Raw genomic sequence first — 18,113 nt, forward strand, 5'->3', positions numbered from 1 at the left:
GTAGAGAGCCTCAAGAAAAGAAATATCACAGATCACAGATTTGTATTTTTATCTGTTTTTTTTAGCAGACTGGACCATATTTTTAAAAAAAAAGTTAAATATGTGAGAAACTTGCCATATTTGTCCATCGTGCACATTTTATAAATGTTTGGGTAAAATAATAAACAGAAATATTTGTTTTTGTACAGTACATTATGGATGTTCACCTACACTATATGATTAAATTCATCCATGAATTTAAACATAATGATGGTGTTTGTTTAGATAGTTCCTTATTGATATTTTAGCTGATGCTTGTGTTTGCTCTGGAATGAAAATATTATAATATAAACTGTTATTCAATAACTTTTAGTATGAACCATTCCATTGTTGCACATTTAGTCTTGCCTCGAATAAAGTCAAAGGAGGTGAGTAACAGCTGGACTAATGAAGGAGTTTGTACTCAGTTTCGTGTTTTGGCCTCATAGTGACGCTGTTGTCCTGGGTGTTATTCGAGCGCACTCTGAGTCTGCCTTATCCCCTCCTATAACTGCATATATTCTGAGGATGAGGAGCAGACACTGATTCTTCTTCTTAATCGTTAAAAACATTCAAGTCAAAGGACATTCAGACTTCAAGGATTGGATTTTTAAGTTACATTTCCAAAGCTTGTTTTTGAATATCTTTGGTCGGCTGTTGGTGAGTTTTCTTATGGCTTTGAAAGAGCAATGGCGATTCTTTGTGCCCTCCGTACAGGGTATCTCGTTGAGTATTTCCTTGGTGTTATTTTTGATTCAAGTCGATGCACAGATCCGCTACTCCATCCCAGAGGAGATGAGGAAGGGCTCTCTTATCGGTAACGTGGCACAGGATTTGGGTTTGGACATAAAAAGGCTTCGTTCAGGTCGAGCTCGTATCGTGACTGGAGAAAATGTTCAGTACGCCGAGCTGAAGACAGACAAAGGGACTCTGGTCGTGAATGAGAGGATAGACAGAGAGCAGCTCTGTGGAGACGTGACGCCCTGCAGCTTCACCTTTGAGATTTTACTGGAAAACCCGATGGAGTTGCACCCCGTGACTATAGAGGTGCTGGATGTAAACGACAACGCGCCCACTTTTCTCAGTAAAGACTTGGATTTTGAAATAGGTGAATTGGCTACGCTTGGGTCACTCTTTGATTTGGAGACTGCGCGGGATGCAGATGTTGGAGAAAATTCACTGCGCAACTATGTCTTATCTCCGAACGAAAATTTTGTTTTTAAGCAACATCTAGATCAAGATGGCGGTAATTACATTCAAATGGTCCTTGAGAACGCTTTAGACAGAGAGAAACAGCCGCGCCTTAATCTAAAGCTAGTGGCTGTGGACGGTGGAAGTCCACAAAGATCTGGGACTGTAAATATAAATATAGAGGTTTTAGATGCCAATGATAACGCGCCTGTGTTTAATCAGAGGGTTTATAAAGCAACTGTGACTGAAAATTCACCCAAAGGCGCACATGTTCTTACTGTAAATGCTAGTGACATAGACAGTGGAGCAAATGGTAAAGTAACATACTTATTTTCCAAATCAAATGCTCCAATGTCTGACTTCTTTAAAATAAACGAAGTCACTGGAAGTATATCAGTTGCTAAAACTGTTGACTACGAAAAAGACAAGAAAATTGAGTTTAGGGTTGAAGCTAGAGACCAAGGTGGGCTGACAGACACAAGCAAAGTAGAAATAGACATTATTGACGTCAACGACAACGCACCTGTCATAAACGTGATGTCATTCACTAGTCCCGTGTCAGAGGACTCTCCCGTGGGAACCACCATCGGTATAATTAATGTTAAAGACTTGGATTCAGGTGAGAACGGACAGGTGAGGTGCGCAGTGGAGGGAAGTGCCGCAGTTGATATTAAGTCTAATGTTAGAAATTATTACGCCCTGGTAACTAATGCCCCTTTAGACAGAGAGAGTTTATCAGAATTTAACATCACAGTAATCGCCTCAGACTCAGGAAAACCTCCACTCTCAGTGAATAAAGTATTTAACTTAAAGATCTCAGATGTGAATGATAACGCTCCAGTGTTCACACGTGCGCTCTACAGCGCGACATTATCAGAGAATAACTCCCCCGGTTTATCTGTGCTTAGTGTCACTGCTAAAGATCCGGATGAAAACCAGAACGCGCGTGTGTCATATATATTAGAGGAATGTGACATCAGCGGGACTCCTGTATCTGGTTATATCTCTGTTAATTCAGAAAATGGAGTTATTAGTGCCGCGCGCTCATTTGATTATGAACAAACCAAAGAGTTTATGTGCGTGATTAAAGCGCAGGACGGAGGCTCTCCTCCTCTCAGCAGCAATGTGACTGTGAAAATCCTGGTCCAGGACCAGAACGACAACGCCCCTCAGGTGCTGTACCCAGTCCAGACTGGGGGCTCTCTGGTGGCTGAGATGGTGCCTCGTTCAGCAGATGTGGGCTATCTGGTCACTAAAGTGGTGGCTGTGGATGTGGACTCTGGACAGAATGCCTGGCTCTCCTATAAACTGCAGAAAGCCGCAGACAGGGCGCTGTTTCAAGTGGGCTCACAGAATGGAGAAATAAGAACTATCCGCCAAGTGACTGATAAAGATGCAGTCAAACAGAGACTGTCTGTTATAGTGGAGGACAACGGGCAGCCCTCTCGTTCAGCTACAGTCATTGTTAACGTGGCGGTGGCGGACAGCTTTCCTGAAGTTCTGTCTGAGTTCACTGACTTTACGCACGACAAGGAGTACAATGACAACCTGACTTTTTACTTAGTGCTGGCTCTGGCTGTAGTCTCCTTTCTGTTCATCACGTGTGTAGTGGTCATTATATCAGTGAAAATCTACAGATGGAGACAGTCTCGCATCCTGTATCACTCCAATCTGCCAGTGATCCCATATTATCCTCCACGTTACTCAGACACTCTTGGCTCAGGGACTCTTCCACACGTGTACAATTATGACACGTGCAGGACCACAGACTCCAGAAAGAGTGACATTAAATACATGCAGCCGATGAGTGAAAGTTTGGTCAGTGTTGATGACGTCGGGACTGAGTCTGCGCAGAATGGACTTCAGAGATCTACAACCTCCTCTCTGGTGAGACAGTATTTCATGCTCTTAAATACGCATTCGTCCTGAATTCACATGTTAGTTTGTGCATACCTGATAGTGATTATCCATATTCATTGTTTTGTGCTTTGTGACACTGAATGCCTTGTATCTATTGAACAGTTGGCAAATTGTCGCGTTTTCTTTTCAATATTGTCTCGGAACTTATGATGCTGCTGAAAATCTAAACTTTTACTTTTTCATGGATAATGATAAATGTATGTCTAATTTCAGAAATAGTGACATTGGCCCTCAAACATCCGCATTTGGCAAAATCATTGCCTGTACTTAAACAACGTAAACATACATGGTACAGAGTGCACGGTGCACCCTAATCGTAAACCAATTCCGGAGGTGGTGGAGGCAACTATGTTCGCCAACTTTGAACAAACGTCAAACTGCACATGAAAACTACTCTTAACTCCACAAAACGTGCAGCTCTTGAATCTATTTGTCATCACATTGTAAAACCGAATACGTTCAGTGAACTAAAAACCTATTGGCATAACTGATCACGCAATATATGTTCTAGTTCACCTTTTAAGTATTTAAAGTACAATTCCGTTAGTTTTTTTTATTTTTAAAAGCTCAATATGTTCAATAATAAAGGTTAAATGTTTAACCTTTAGCAACATAAAATCAATGGTTTCTGTATTTAAGTTTTGAATAACTTAAATATTGCACATTTTCTTTTGTTGATAAAAAGCACTTGACCTAGAAATGAAAATAAGAACATTTATTTTAAATACATTGCTCTTCTGAACATTAACATAAGTTCTCAACATTAAATGTTTTCATTATCAAATAGAATCAGAAAAAAAAAAATGTTTATAACAGTAACTATCAGGTAATTAAACTATTTACTTAGAAAATATAAATAAGCCGAACAATTACATTGTAGAAAAATCTCCAGTAGTCATGCGGACACTGATTTAGAAAATGAAGACGTTTCGACTCTGATCCAAGAGTCATTCTCAATCTGCGGTTTTAGCATGAGTACTCGGATACTTACCCTACTCTGAGTAAGTCCGGTCCACCGGGCGAAACTCACGGTGTAAACAAAACAAATAAGACACGACAGGCTTTTTTCACGAGGTTCCGCTGCGTCAGAGGCTGTTGGTTTCTGTGGTAACATCCTCGCCCTGTTCCTGGTCCATTGCGGGGTAAAGAGACATTTATGCAGCAGTCTGGGTCGTGGCGGGTTTGGTGCCGTCCTCTTCACGGAGAGATTCTAACACCAAACCTTTAGAGCTTTCAGAGGCAAATACTGTATGTAAACCTTGAGTATGTTTATACAGTAAATATCTGCTTCAGCTAAGGTCCAAAAACACTGTCCATGGTACTGAAACTTAATCAGTTTGCTTTTATAAAGAATATTTAGTACATCTATTGCTCAGTTTTATTAATTACCTTTATGATCCAAAGGGGGTAATAATAATAATAATTATAATGATTTATTCTAGAGGACACTAAAACTAAAATACATTATCAAAAATTATGAAAATGAAAATTATTGTATGTTTAGTTATTTATCCGTGTAATTCCTCATCATTCTAGGAGTTTTTCATTGTAGAAAAAAAAGATTCAGTTGTAGTCATCTGGACCAAAAAATAAAAATAAAACAGAGTCCAAATGACTACAGCTGATTTTCTTTTCTTTCTTTTTATCGAAGTTTAGTTATTTATTAATTATTTAACATAATATGCTATTATTAGGTTATTGGGTTTTCATAATCTGTCATTATCGATGAGTCTGTTATTGTTTTGCAATGTGTAAAAGACTGAAACAGGTACATTACCCCGTCAGGACTCTGAGCGCCGCTGTTGACTGTTGTTGTAATTGTGTGTCATGTTCCTCCCCTTATTCTACATTCTATATTTGCTGTACAGAGGACGGTCGTTTCCTACTGCGGGGATTCACTGTGGCTTTTTACACGGATTACTATTCTCTTGTAAGGTTTAAACGGATTATTAGTATTTTTTGTCTGGATATATTTCACATGGCTTCGTTCAGGAGACTCGATCACGGAGCGCAGTGGCTCGCTCTGTTTCTTTGTCTGTTTGCGCTGAAGTCCGTGTCTGGACAGGCGCGTTACTCCATTCCAGAAGAGCAGCCGGAGGGGTCTTTTGTTGGAAATATTGCGATGGATTTGGGAATAGATGTCAAAAGAATGGTCTCAGGAAACGCACGAATTGTGACAAAAGGAAGCCGACAATATGTTGATTTAAATCGAGACAGAGGCATCCTTGTTGTCAAAGAGCGAATCGACAGAGAGGAGCTGTGTAAGAAAAAAACGCCCTGCAGCTTCAGTTTTGAGATGATTCTGGAGAATCCAATCCAGCTGTATCGTGTCACTGTGGAGGTAACAGATGTAAATGACAATACTCCAGCTTTTCAGAAAGAAGAAATCGTTTTTAAAATTGTTGAAACTGCCGCACCAGGGACTCGTTATTCGTTGGAGACAGCTGATGATCCTGATGTGGGTGTTAATGATATTCAAAAATACATGTTCAAATCATCTGATAATTTTAAACTCGAAATGCAGACACAGTCAGACGGGAGTCAGATAGTGGAGATGGTTTTGGAAACTCCGTTAGATCGAGAGAAAAATGAGGAGCATAGTCTGATCTTGGTCGCTTCAGATGGAGGCGTGCCTCAGAGATCAGGAACAGCGCGTATTCACATCACTGTATTAGACGCGAACGACAATGCACCAGTCTGTAGTAAACAAGTGTATAAAGCTGAGGTTCAAGAAAACTCTGCACTAGGAACTGTGGTCACCACCGTCAGTGCAAATGACGCAGATAAAGGAGTCAATGGTGAAGTTACTTATTATTTTTCTCGCGTCTCTAAAGAGGACAAGCAGTTATTTGACATAAATAGAAAATCGGGTGAAATTAAAGTCACAGGCAATCTAGATTATGAAGTATCTAAATCATATCAATTGAATGTCCTGGCTAGTGATCACGGAAGTAATTCAGATACGTGCAAAGTTATTATCCAAATAATTGACGTGAATGATAACTCTCCTGTTATTCAGCTCATGTCATTTTCCAGCACAATCTCTGAAGATGCACCTCTGGGCACAACTTTAGCTGTCATTAATGTCCATGACGACGACTCAGAGAGAAATGGTGTATTTGAATGTTCTATAAGTTCTGATTTACCTTTTAAAATTGAGTCTTCATTATCTGGTTACTATACAATAGTAACAGAAGAAGAATTAGACAGAGAAAGTGTCTCAGAATGTAATATTACTCTAACAGTGACTGACAAAGGCTCACCGCCCCTTTCAAACCAGAAAAACATTCAGATCAAGGTTTCTGACATCAATGATAACTTTCCAAGGTTTGAAGAGTCAGAATACATTAGGACAATACCAGAGAATAACTCACCGGGATTTTCTATATTTACTGTTCATGCAACTGATGCAGACTGGGGTCAAAATGCTCGGATCTCATACTTCCTGGAAGAAATGGAAATTAATGGTGCATCACTATCTTCTTTTGTCTCAGTAAATGCAGAAAGTGGTGTGATTTCTGCAGCAAAATCCTTTGATTATGAACAAATAAAAAAGTTTGGATTTAATATTACAGCTCGTGATGCTGGTTCTCCTCCTCTGAGCTCAGTGGTCTCAATTAAAATCCTGGTCCAGGACCAGAACGACAACGCCCCTCAGGTGCTGTACCCAGTCCAGACTGGGGGCTCTCTGGTGGCTGAGATGGTGCCAAGTTCAGCAGATGTGGGCTATCTGGTCACTAAAGTGGTGGCTGTGGATGTGGACTCTGGACAAAATGCCTGGCTCTCCTATAAACTGCAGAAAGCCGCAGACAGGGCGCTGTTTGAAGTGGGCTCACAGAATGGAGAAATAAGAACTATCCGTCAAGTGACTGATAAAGATGCAGTCAAACAGAGACTGTCTGTTATAGTGGAGGACAACGGGCAGCCCTCTCGTTCAGCTACAGTCATTGTTAACGTGGCGGTGGCGGACAGCTTTCCTGAAGTTCTGTCTGAGTTCACTGACTTTACGCACGACAAGGAGTACAATGACAACCTGACTTTTTACTTAGTGCTGGCTCTGGCTGTAGTTTCCTTTCTGTTCATCACGTGTGTAGTGGTCATTATATCAGTGAAAATCTACAGATGGAGACAGTCTCGCATCCTGTATCACTCCAATCTGCCAGTGATCCCATATTATCCTCCACGTTACTCAGACACTCTTGGCTCAGGGACTCTCCCACACGTGTACAATTACGACACCTGCAGGACCACAGACTCCAGAAAGAGTGACATTAAATACAATCAGCCGATGAGTGAAAGTTTGGTCAGTGTTGATGACGTCGGGACTGAGTCTGCACAGAATGGACTTCAGAGATCTACAACCTCCACACTGGTAAGCCTAAATTTTAGATATAGCCTTCAGCATGCTGTTCAATTAAACACACAACCGAGAATACATTTGAATATATTTTGTATTTATGGGTCATCTTTTGTTGTGAACTTTCCCTTTTTTGATACAGTGTATAACCCGTTGAATTTCATTTTTTTTTTTTGCAATATGCTGTTGAAAACTACTTTGGAAAAATGCACAGCAAAACATTAAAAACAACCACAGAAAGAAGCAAATGATAGAAGTTAAAAAAAATAAAATGAAAATACCAGAAACATTCGGATGGTGTGAAATACAGCTAAAAATATTAAGTTGCTATAAAAGAGCTGATTTAAAGTGCTAAGTGATTTGTTAAAGCTTGTGACAGATATGGGGAAGAAGCTTTTACTTTATATATTAGAACAATACCTTCTTCTAGAAGGAAGAAACTCAAACATGGCTCTGACTGGGTGACCAGAGTGGTCCTGAAGTATTTGAGGGGCTCAATGTTGAAGTCTACATTTGTAGCGAGTCTCAAAAAAAGAAAGATCACAGGTCACGGAGCTTCCCCCCACCCCCCACCCCCTATTTTTTTTTAGCAGAGTGGACCATATTTAAAGGAAATATCAAATATGTCAGAAACAAGCCACTTTATTTGATGGAGTTTCTTTGTCCATCGTACACATTTTTCGATTGCTCAGCATCTTTTTTATTCTATAACTGTTTGGGTAAAATAATAAACAGAGATATATGTTTTTATACAGTTGTATACATTTTTCATCCATAATTCTGTTGTTTGTTTAGATATTTCCTTCTTTTTATTCAAGCTGATGCTTTTTGCTCTGAAATGAAAATAATATTATAATGTAACGTTCTAATCAATGACTTTTTAGTATGAACCATTCTATTGTTGCACATTTAGTCTTGTCTCAAATAAAGTCAAAGGAGGTGAGTAACAGCTGGACTAATGAGGGAGCCTGAGTTTGTACTCAGTTTCGTGTTTTGGCCTCATAGTGACGCTGTTGTCCTGGGTGTTATTCGAGCGCACTCTGAGTCTGCCTTATCCCCTCCTATAACTGCATATATTCTGAGGATGAGGAGCAGACACTGATTCTTCTTCTCAATCGTTAAAAAACATTCAAGTCAAAGGACATTCAGACTTCAAGTATTGGATTTTTAAGTTATATTTCCTAAGCTTGTTTTTTTAAAATCTCTGGTCGGCTGTTGGTGAGTTTTATTATGGCTTTGAAAGGGCAATGGCGATTCTTACAGGCAATGTCGTCGTGTATTTCCTTGATGTTATTTTTGATTCAAGTCGATGCACAGATCCGCTACTCCATCCCAGAGGAGATGAGGAAGGGCTCTCTTATCGGTAACGTGGCACAGGACTTGGGTTTGGACATAAAAAGGCTTCGTTCAGGTCGAGCTCGTATCGTGACTGGAGAAAATGTTCAGTACGCCGAGCTGAAGACAGACAAAGGGACTCTGGTCGTGAATGAGAGGATAGACAGAGAGCAGCTCTGTGGAGACGTGACGCCCTGCAGCTTCACCTTTGAGATTTTACTGGAAAACCCGATGGAGTTGCACCCCGTGACTATAGAGGTGCTGGATGTAAACGACAACGCGCCAACTTTTGAGAGAAAACACTTGGATTTTGAAATAGGTGAATCAGCCATGATTGGGTCGCGCTTTGATCTGGAGGCTGCAGGTGATGCAGATGTTGGAGAAAACAGTTTACAGGAATATATATTAACACCAAATAACAATTTTGTCCTGAAGGATAACGTTAACCCTGATGGCACTAAATATATTCAGATGATTCTTCAAACCGCGTTAGACAGAGAGCAACAGCCGCGCCTTAGTCTGAAATTAGTGGCCGTGGACGGCGGTAGCCCAAAAAGATCTGGAACAGTACATATAAATATAGTGGTGTTAGATGTAAATGATAACGCGCCTGTGTTTAATCAGAGTATTTATAAAGCATCAGTGATAGAAAATGTTCCCAAAGGCACACATGTCGTTACAGTAAATGCGAGTGATATTGACAGTGGAACATACGGAAAAGTGACGTACTCCTTTTCAAAATCAAAAGCATCAGTTGCAGATTTTTTTGGAATCGATGAAGAGACTGGAGGTATTTATTTAGCTAAAGAATTGGATTTTGAAAAAGACAAAAAGTTGGAATTCAGAGTGGAGGCCAAAGACCAAGGTGGGCTGACAGACACTTGTAAAGTTGAAATAGAGATTCTCGATATTAATGACAATGCGCCTGTCATAAACGTGATGTCATTCACTAGTCCCGTGTCAGAGGACTCTTCCGTGGGAACCACCATCGGTATAATTAATGTTAAAGACTTGGATTCAGGTGAGAACGGACAGGTGAGGTGCGCAGTGGAGGGAAGTGCCGCTGTTGAAATTAAGTCTAATGTTAGAAACTATTACGCGCTGGTAACTAATGCACCTTTAGACAGAGAGAGTTTATCAGAATTTAACATCACAGTAATCGCCTCAGACTCAGGAAAACCTCCACTCTCAGTGAATAAAGTATTTAACTTAAAGATCTCAGATGTGAATGATAACGCTCCAGTGTTCACACGTGCGCTCTACAGCGCGACATTATCAGAGAATAACTCCCCCGGTTTATCTGTGCTTAGTGTCACTGCCAAAGACCCGGATGAAAACCAGAACGCGCGTGTTTCATATATTTTGGAGGAATGTGATATCAGCGGGACTCCTGTATCTGGTTATATCTCTGTTAATTCAGAAAATGGAGTTATTAGTGCCGCGCGCTCATTTGATTATGAACAAACCAAAGAGTTTATGTGCGTGATTAAAGCGCAGGACGGAGGCTCTCCTCCTCTCAGCAGCAATGTGACTGTGAAAATCCTGGTCCAGGACCAGAACGACAACGCCCCTCAGGTGCTGTACCCAGTCCAGACTGGGGGCTCTCTGGTGGCTGAGATGGTGCCTCGTTCAGCAGATGTGGGCTATCTGGTCACTAAAGTGGTGGCTGTGGATGTGGACTCTGGACAGAATGCCTGGCTCTCCTATAAACTGCAGAAAGCCGCAGACAGGGCGCTGTTTGAAGTGGGCTCACAGAATGGAGAAATAAGAACTATCCGCCAAGTGACTGATAAAGATGCAGTCAAACAGAGACTGTCTGTTATAGTGGAGGACAACGGGCAGCCCTCTCGTTCAGCTACAGTCATTGTTAACGTGGCGGTGGCGGACAGCTTTCCTGAAGTTCTGTCTGAGTTCACTGACTTTACGCACGACAAGGAGTACAATGACAACCTGACTTTTTACTTAGTACTGGCTCTGGCTGTAGTCTCCTTTCTGTTCATCATGTGTGTAGTGGTCATTATATCAGTGAAAATCTACAGATGGAGACAGTCTCGCATCCTGTATCACTCCAATCTGCCAGTGATCCCATATTATCCTCCACGTTACTCAGACACTCTGGGCACAGGGACTCTCCCAAACGTGTACAACTACGACACCTGCAGGACCACAGACTCAAGAAAGAGTGACATTAAATACATGCAGCCAATAAGTCAAAGTTTACTTGACGTTGGTGGAACTGATTCTGAAGCCCAACAATTGGAGAAACAACTTGCAGGATCCAACATGTCAACACTGGTGAGTAATTCCACTCATGTTTATTTGACCACTACAACATAGTTCGTAAACGCTGTCTATGTTGCTGAAAACTGGATCAATTCGATATTTACTCCCCAGAATCCTTTTGCACAATCGTGCATTTGAGTTCATGGAGTTTGCGATGGGCTGAATTTTGACATTTCTCTCGTATTATCATATAATATAAACACTAACATGTATTTATATGAACTTTAATAAAAGTAGAAAGAAAGAAAACATAAACACAAATTCATTATATTTGAAGACATATTCATGTAAGTATTTTTCCGACGTTGAGTGGAAATTTGCAGGAAGAAAAACATAATTTGAATAGCAATTTAAAGGAATAACCCAAACAGTTGACGTGATTTGTTTGTATGTATTGTTATTATATTTGATTGAGTATGTATGTACTTTTTTCTTGTTTGATAAATATTTATACATTATTTGTATTGCTGTAATCTCCGTCTATAGTAACGGTTGGTCAAGTACATTACCCCGTCAGGACTCTGAGCGCCGCTGTTGACTGTTGTTGTAATTAAATGTCATGATCCTCCCCATATGCATTTGCTGTGCAGAAGACGGTCATTTTCTACTGCAGGGATTCACTGTAGCTTCATGCGCGGTTGACAATTATTATCTTCTAACGTTTTAAACGGATTACAGCTATTTTTTGTCTGGATATATTTCACATGGCTTCGTTCAGGAGACTCGATCACGGAGCGCAGTGGCTCGCTCTGTTTCTTTGTCTGTTTGCGCTGAAGTCCGTGTCTGGACAGGCGCGTTACTCCATTCCAGAAGAGCAGCCGGAGGGGTCTTTTGTTGGAAATATTGCGAGGGATTTGGGAATAGATGTCAAAAGAATGGTCTCAGGAAACGCTCGAATTGTGACAAAAGGAAGCCGACAATATGTTGATTTAAATCGAGACAGAGGCATCCTTGTTGTCAAAGAGCGAGTCGACAGAGAGGAGCTGTGTGAGAAAACAACGCCCTGCAGCTTCAGTTTTGAGATGATTCTGGAGAATCCAATCCAGCTGTATCGTGTCACTGTGGAGGTAACAGATGTAAATGACAATAGTCCAGCTTTTGCAAAAGACAAATTAATTTTGAAAATTGTTGAAACTGCTGCACCAAGTACTCGATATGCCTTGGAACGAGCTGATGATTCAGATGTTGGTATTAATGATATTCAAAAATATACTCTAAAGCCTAATGATAATTTTAAATTAGAATCACAGAGCCAACCTGACGGGAGTCAAATAGTGGAGCTGGTTTTGGAAACTCCGTTAGATCGTGAGAAAAATGAGGAGCATAGTCTTATCTTGGTCGCTTCAGATGGAGGCGCGCCTCAGAGATCAGGAACAGCGCGTATTCACATCACTGTATTAGACGCGAACGACAATGCACCAGTCTGTAGTAAACAAGTGTATAAAGCTGAGGTTCAAGAAAACTCTGCAATAGGAACTGTGGTCACCACCGTCAGCGCAAATGACGCAGATAAAGGAGTCAATGGTGAAGTTACTTATTATTTTGCTCACGTCTCTAAAGAGGCCAAGCAGTTGTTTGAAGTAAATACTAAGACAGGAGTAATTAAAGTGACAGGTAAATTAGATTATGAAAAATCAAAGTCCCATCAACTAAACGTCCTGGCTAGTGACCACGGAGGCTATTCAGACACGTGCAAAGTAATAATCCAAATAATTGACGTGAATGATAACTCTCCTGTTATTCAGCTCATGTCATTTTCCAGCACAATCTCTGAAAATGCACCTCTGGGAACAACTTTAGCTGTAATTAATGTCCATGATGAGGATTCAGAGCTGAACGGTGTTGTTGAATGTTCCATAGGTTCTGATTTACCTTTTAAAATTGAGTCTTCATTATCTGGTTACTATACAATAGTAACAGATGAAGAATTAGACAGAGAAAGTGTCTCAGAATATAATATTACTCTAACAGTGACTGACAAAGGCTCACCACCGCTTTCAAACCAGAAAAACATTCAAGTCAAGATTTCTGACATCAATGATAACTTCCCAAATTTTAATGAGTCAGAATATTTTAGGACAATACCAGAGAATAACTCTCCTGGATTTTATATATGTACTGTTCATGCAACTGATGCAGACTGGGGTCAGAATGCTCGGATCTCATACTTCCTGGAAGAAATGGACATTAATGGTGCATCTCTATCTTCTTTTGTCTCAGTAAATGCAGAAAGTGGCCTTATTTCTGCAGCAAAATCTTTTGACTATGAACACATAAAGAAGTTTGGATTTAATATTACAGCTCGTGATGCTGGCTCTCCTCTTCTGAGCTCAGTGGTCTCAGTTAGGATCCTGGTCCAGGACCAGAACGACAACGCCCCTCAGGTGCTGTACCCAGTCCAGACTGGGGGCTCTCTGGTGGCTGAGATGGTGCCTCGTTCAGCAGATGTGGGCTATCTGGTCACTAAAGTGGTGGCTGTGGATGTGGACTCTGGACAGAATGCCTGGCTCTCCTATAAACTGCAGAAAGCCGCAGACAGGGCGCTGTTTGAAGTGGGCTCACAGAATGGAGAAATAAGAACTATCCGCCAAGTGACTGATAAAGATGCAGTCAAACAGAGACTGTCTGTTATAGTGGAGGACAACGGGCAGCCCTCTCGTTCAGCTACAGTCATTGTTAAAGTGGCGGTGGCGGACAGCTTTCCTCAAGTTCTGTCTGAGTTCACTGACTTTACGCACGACAAGGAGTACAATGACAACCTGACTTTTTACTTAGTGCTGGCTCTGGCTGTAGTCTCCTTTCTGTTCATCACGTGTGTAGTGGTCATTATATCAGTGAAAATCTACAGATGGAGACAGTCTCGCATCCTGTATCACTCCAATCTGCCAGTGATCCCCTATTATCCTCCACGTTACTCAGACACTCTGGGCACAGGGACTCTCCCACACGTGTACAATTACGACACGTGCAGGACTACAGACTCCAGAAAGAGTGACATAAAATACATGCAGCCGATGAGTCAAAGTTTGGTCAGTGTTGATGACCTCGGGACTGAGTCTGCGCAGAATGGACTTCAGAGATCCACAACATCGACTCTGGTAAGATAGTATTTATTTGTAATGATGCACTTGAACATATCGAGGATTGGAATAAAAGTCCTTGGTTTAGTTGTATTTTCTCAGTCTTTAATGCCGGGTTTTTGGTTTTGGTAGAATGCATAACAAGACCAAGATTTGCAGCAGGGCAGTTACAGTTTTTGGCCTATTTAATACTCTGGTTGTTGTTGTTGTTTTCTTGTCATGAAAACGTTGCATAAATAAGGTTCGAAAAACTTACTTAGCCATTGTTTACACTTCAGCCAAAAAGTTGTACTCCAATTTTTACCCACCTAGTCTGCATTTTCCTTCGTGGCTTAGTACTGTCCATGGAACTGAGTTGTTTTTTTTTTTGTAGAAAGAACAAGAAATGATTGACAAAGAAGGAAAGTTTAAATCATACATTTCTCTTTCCAATCAGTATACATGAATTAATGTAAAATTGTTGTTTTGCTATTAGGATGGCTTCATGTAATTTTTTGTCTTTAATTTTTCAGTTTTACAAGCCATTATAATTTTGGGATATACTGTTAGTTTTACTTCAGCCATATTTTTAACTCTGCTTTGCTCTAATATACACGCAAATCTTCATTAAGTGTTCAATTTCTGTGTTGTTGTAACTGCCAAATGTTGTAATTATGCTCTTTTCAACTGTATATATTTGCATTTCGTTTTACCTGCCATTTACTATGAAACACGCACCCTCTCTCTCGCACGCACGCACACAGACACACAAACACACACACACACACACACAGACAAACAATATTTCTTTATGAATTCCTTCAATTAAATCTGTAACCAATACTTTCGGCTTTTGGCCTCATGGCGACGCTGTTGTCCTGTGCGTTGTTGTGCGTGTTCTGTGGATCTGTGTTTTTCCCTCCCATCACTGCGTTTTGTCCCGAGGAGCAAAGCAGTTTCTCAGTCCGCCTTCATCTCGACCATAGAAACATACCCGAACAGATTTAGATAAAAACATTGAATATGTGCAGATCCCTGAACGAGGATTGATTTGATCAGTTTGTTTTATCGCAAAGTATTTACCATGGAATTTGCTCTATTTAAACATGGTAAATCAACGAAGGCATTTTCTGTGCCCTCCGTACAAGTGATGTCGTCGTGTATTTTCTTGATGTTATTTTTGATTCAAGTCGATGCACAGATCCGCTACTCCATCCCAGAGGAGATGAGGAAGGGCTCTCTTATCGGTAACGTGGCACAGGACTTGGGTTTGGACATAAAAAGGCTTCGTTCAGGTCGAGCTCGTATCGTGACTGGAGAAAATGTTCAGTACGCCGAGCTGAAGACAGACAAAGGGACTCTGGTCGTGAATGAGAGGATAGACAGAGAGCAGCTCTGTGGAGACGTGACGCCCTGCAGCTTCACCTTTGAGATTTTACTGGAAAACCCGATGGAGTTGCACCCCGTGACTATAGAGGTGCTGGATGTAAACGACAACGCGCCCACTTTTGAGAGTAAACGCTTGGATTTTGAAATAAGTGAATCGGCTATGCTTGGGTCACGCTTTGACTTGGAAACGGCAGGCGATTCTGATGTAGGAGAAAATGGATTGCAAAGCTATCAGTTGACTCCAAAGGGTAATTTTGTTCTGAAGGAGCACATTAAAACCGATGGGAGTAAGTTCATTCAAATGGTTCTACAGACCGCGTTAGACAGAGAGAAACAGCCGCGCCTTAATCTAAAACTAGTGGCTGTGGACGGTGGAAGTCCGCAAAGATCTGGGACTATAAACTTAAATATAGTGGTCTTAGACGCAAATGACAACGCTCCTGTGTTTAATCAGAGTGTTTATAAAGCATCAATGACAGAAAATTCACAAAAGGGTAAATTAATTGTCACAGTAAATGCCAGTGATGCAGATGATGCAGCAAACGGCCAGGTAACTTACACGTTTTCAAAATCAAAAGCGTCGGTCGCGGATTTCTTTGACATAAATCGAGACACTGGGGGTATTTATGTCACGAAAGAAATTGATTATGAGACAGACAAAAAAGTAATGTTCAGAGTTGAGGCGAAAGACAAAGGAGGACTGACAGACACTTGTGAAGTTGAAATAAATATTATTGACGTCAACGACAATGCGCCTGTCATAAACGTGATGTCATTCACTAGTCCCGTGTCAGAGGACTCTCCCGTGGGAACCACCATCGGTATAATTAATGTTAAAGACTTGGATTCAGGTGAGAACGGACAGGTGAGGTGCGCAGTGGAGGGGAGTGCCGCTGTTGAAATTAAATCTAATGTTAGAAATTATTACGCGCTGGTAACTAATGCCCCTTTAGACAGAGAGAGTTTATCCGAATTTAACATCACAGTAATCGCCTCAGACTCAGGAAAACCTCCACTCTCAGTGAATAAAGTATTTAACTTAAAGATCTCAGATGTGAATGATAACGCTCCAGTGTTCACACGTGCGCTCTACAGCGCGACATTATCAGAGAATAACTCCCCCGGTTTATCTGTGCTTAGTGTCACTGCTAAAGACCCGGATGAAAACCAGAACGCGCGTGTGTCATATATATTAGAGGAATGTGATATCAGCGGGACTCCTGTATCTGGTTATATCTCTGTTAATTCAGAAAATGGAGTTATTAGTGCCGCGCGCTCATTTGATTATGAACAAACCAAAGAGTTTATGTGCGTGATTAAAGCGCAGGACGGAGGCTCTCCTCCTCTCAGCAGCAATGTGACTGTGAAAATCCTGGTCCAGGACCAGAACGACAACGCCCCTCAGGTGCTGTACCCAGTCCAGACTGGGGGCTCTCTGGTGGCTGAGATGGTGCCTCGTTCAGCAGATGTGGGCTATCTGGTCACTAAAGTGGTGGCTGTGGATGTGGACTCTGGACAGAATGCCTGGCTCTCCTATAAACTGCAGAAAGCCGCAGACAGGGCGCTGTTTGAAGTGGGCTCACAGAATGGAGAAATAAGAACTATCCGTCAAGTGACTGATAAAGATGCAGTCAAACAGAGACTGTCTGTTATAGTGGAGGACAACGGGCAGCCCTCTCGTTCAGCTACAGTCATTGTTAACGTGGCGGTGGCGGACAGCTTTCCTGAAGTTCTGTCTGAGTTCACTGACTTTACGCACGACAAGGAGTACAATGACAACCTGACTTTTTACTTAGTGCTGGCTCTGGCTGTAGTCTCCTTTCTGTTCATCACGTGTGTAGTGGTCATTATATCAGTGAAAATCTACAGATGGAGACAGTCTCGCATCCTGTATCACTCCAATCTGCCAGTGATCCCATATTATCCTCCACGTTACTCAGACACTCTGGGCACAGGGACTCTCCCACACGTGTACAACTACGACACCTGCAGGACCACAGACTCCAGAAAGAGTGACATTAAATATACGCAGCCGATGAGTGAAAGTTTGGTCAGTGTTGATGACGTCGGGACTGAGTCTGCGCAGAACGGACTTCAGAGATCCACAACATCGACTCTGGTAAGATAGTATTTAATTGTAATGATGCACTTGAACATATCGAGGATTGAAATAAAAGTTCTTGGTTTGGTGTTATTTTCTCAGTCTTTAATGCATAGTTTTTGGGATTGGTAAAATGCATAACAAGACCAATATTTGCAGCAGGGCAGTTACAGCTTTTTAGCCTGTTTAATACTCTTGTTGTTGTTGTTGTTGTTGTTGTTTTGTTGTCATGAAAATGTTGCTCAAATAATGTTCCAAAAATTTACTTAGCCATTGTTTACACTTCAGCCAAAAAGTTGTACTCCAATTCTATTTATTCACCTAGTCTGCATTGTCCTTCGTGGCTTAGTACTGTCCATGGTGCTGAGTTTTTTTGTAGAAAGAATAAGAAATGATTGGAACAAGGAATTTATGACTCAAACTTTTCTTCTAGCAATCAGTATACATGACTTAATGTAAC

The 18,113-nt window shown here is 41.2% G+C and overlaps 3 protein-coding genes across 16 annotated transcripts in view; all 3 read left to right on the forward strand.

Moving 5' to 3' along the window:
• LOC140354591 (protocadherin gamma-A10-like) overlaps window positions 1-18,113 on the forward strand; it is a 207,975-nt gene that overhangs the window by 49,202 nt on the left and 140,660 nt on the right. For 2 of the 14 annotated variants that reach the window (XM_072439665.1, XM_072439685.1), the window contains exon 1: window positions 5,094-7,501. The exons of 8 other annotated variants lie outside the window; for them this stretch is intronic. In XM_072439665.1, the coding sequence (XP_072295766.1) occupies window positions 5,108-7,501 (2,394 nt within the window). In that variant the 5' untranslated portion in view covers window positions 5,094-5,107. Of the gene's footprint in view, window positions 1-5,093; window positions 7,502-11,794; window positions 14,203-15,247; window positions 17,672-18,113 lie in introns of those variants that run through there. 4 more of the 14 variants (XM_072439664.1, XM_072439683.1, XM_072439661.1 and 1 more) reach the window with 2 other exon arrangements.
• On the forward strand, window positions 535-3,138 carry LOC140348009 (protocadherin gamma-A3-like). Its single transcript, XM_072434251.1, has one exon. It carries the CDS (start codon window positions 691-693, stop codon window positions 3,136-3,138), a length of 2,448 nt encoding a protein of 815 aa, XP_072290352.1. The 5' UTR covers window positions 535-690.
• On the forward strand, window positions 8,753-11,158 carry LOC140348024 (protocadherin gamma-A3-like). The gene has a single exon (XM_072434254.1). The coding sequence runs from the start codon at window positions 8,753-8,755 to the stop codon at window positions 11,156-11,158; it is 2,406 nt and encodes an 801-aa protein (XP_072290355.1).

The sequence above is a fragment of the Eucyclogobius newberryi genome, unplaced genomic scaffold (genome assembly GCF_026437365.1).
Source record: "Eucyclogobius newberryi isolate DKJ021-1_F unplaced genomic scaffold, fEucNew1.0.hap1 SCAF_11, whole genome shotgun sequence".
Taxonomy (NCBI): Eukaryota; Metazoa; Chordata; class Actinopteri; order Gobiiformes; family Gobiidae; genus Eucyclogobius; species Eucyclogobius newberryi.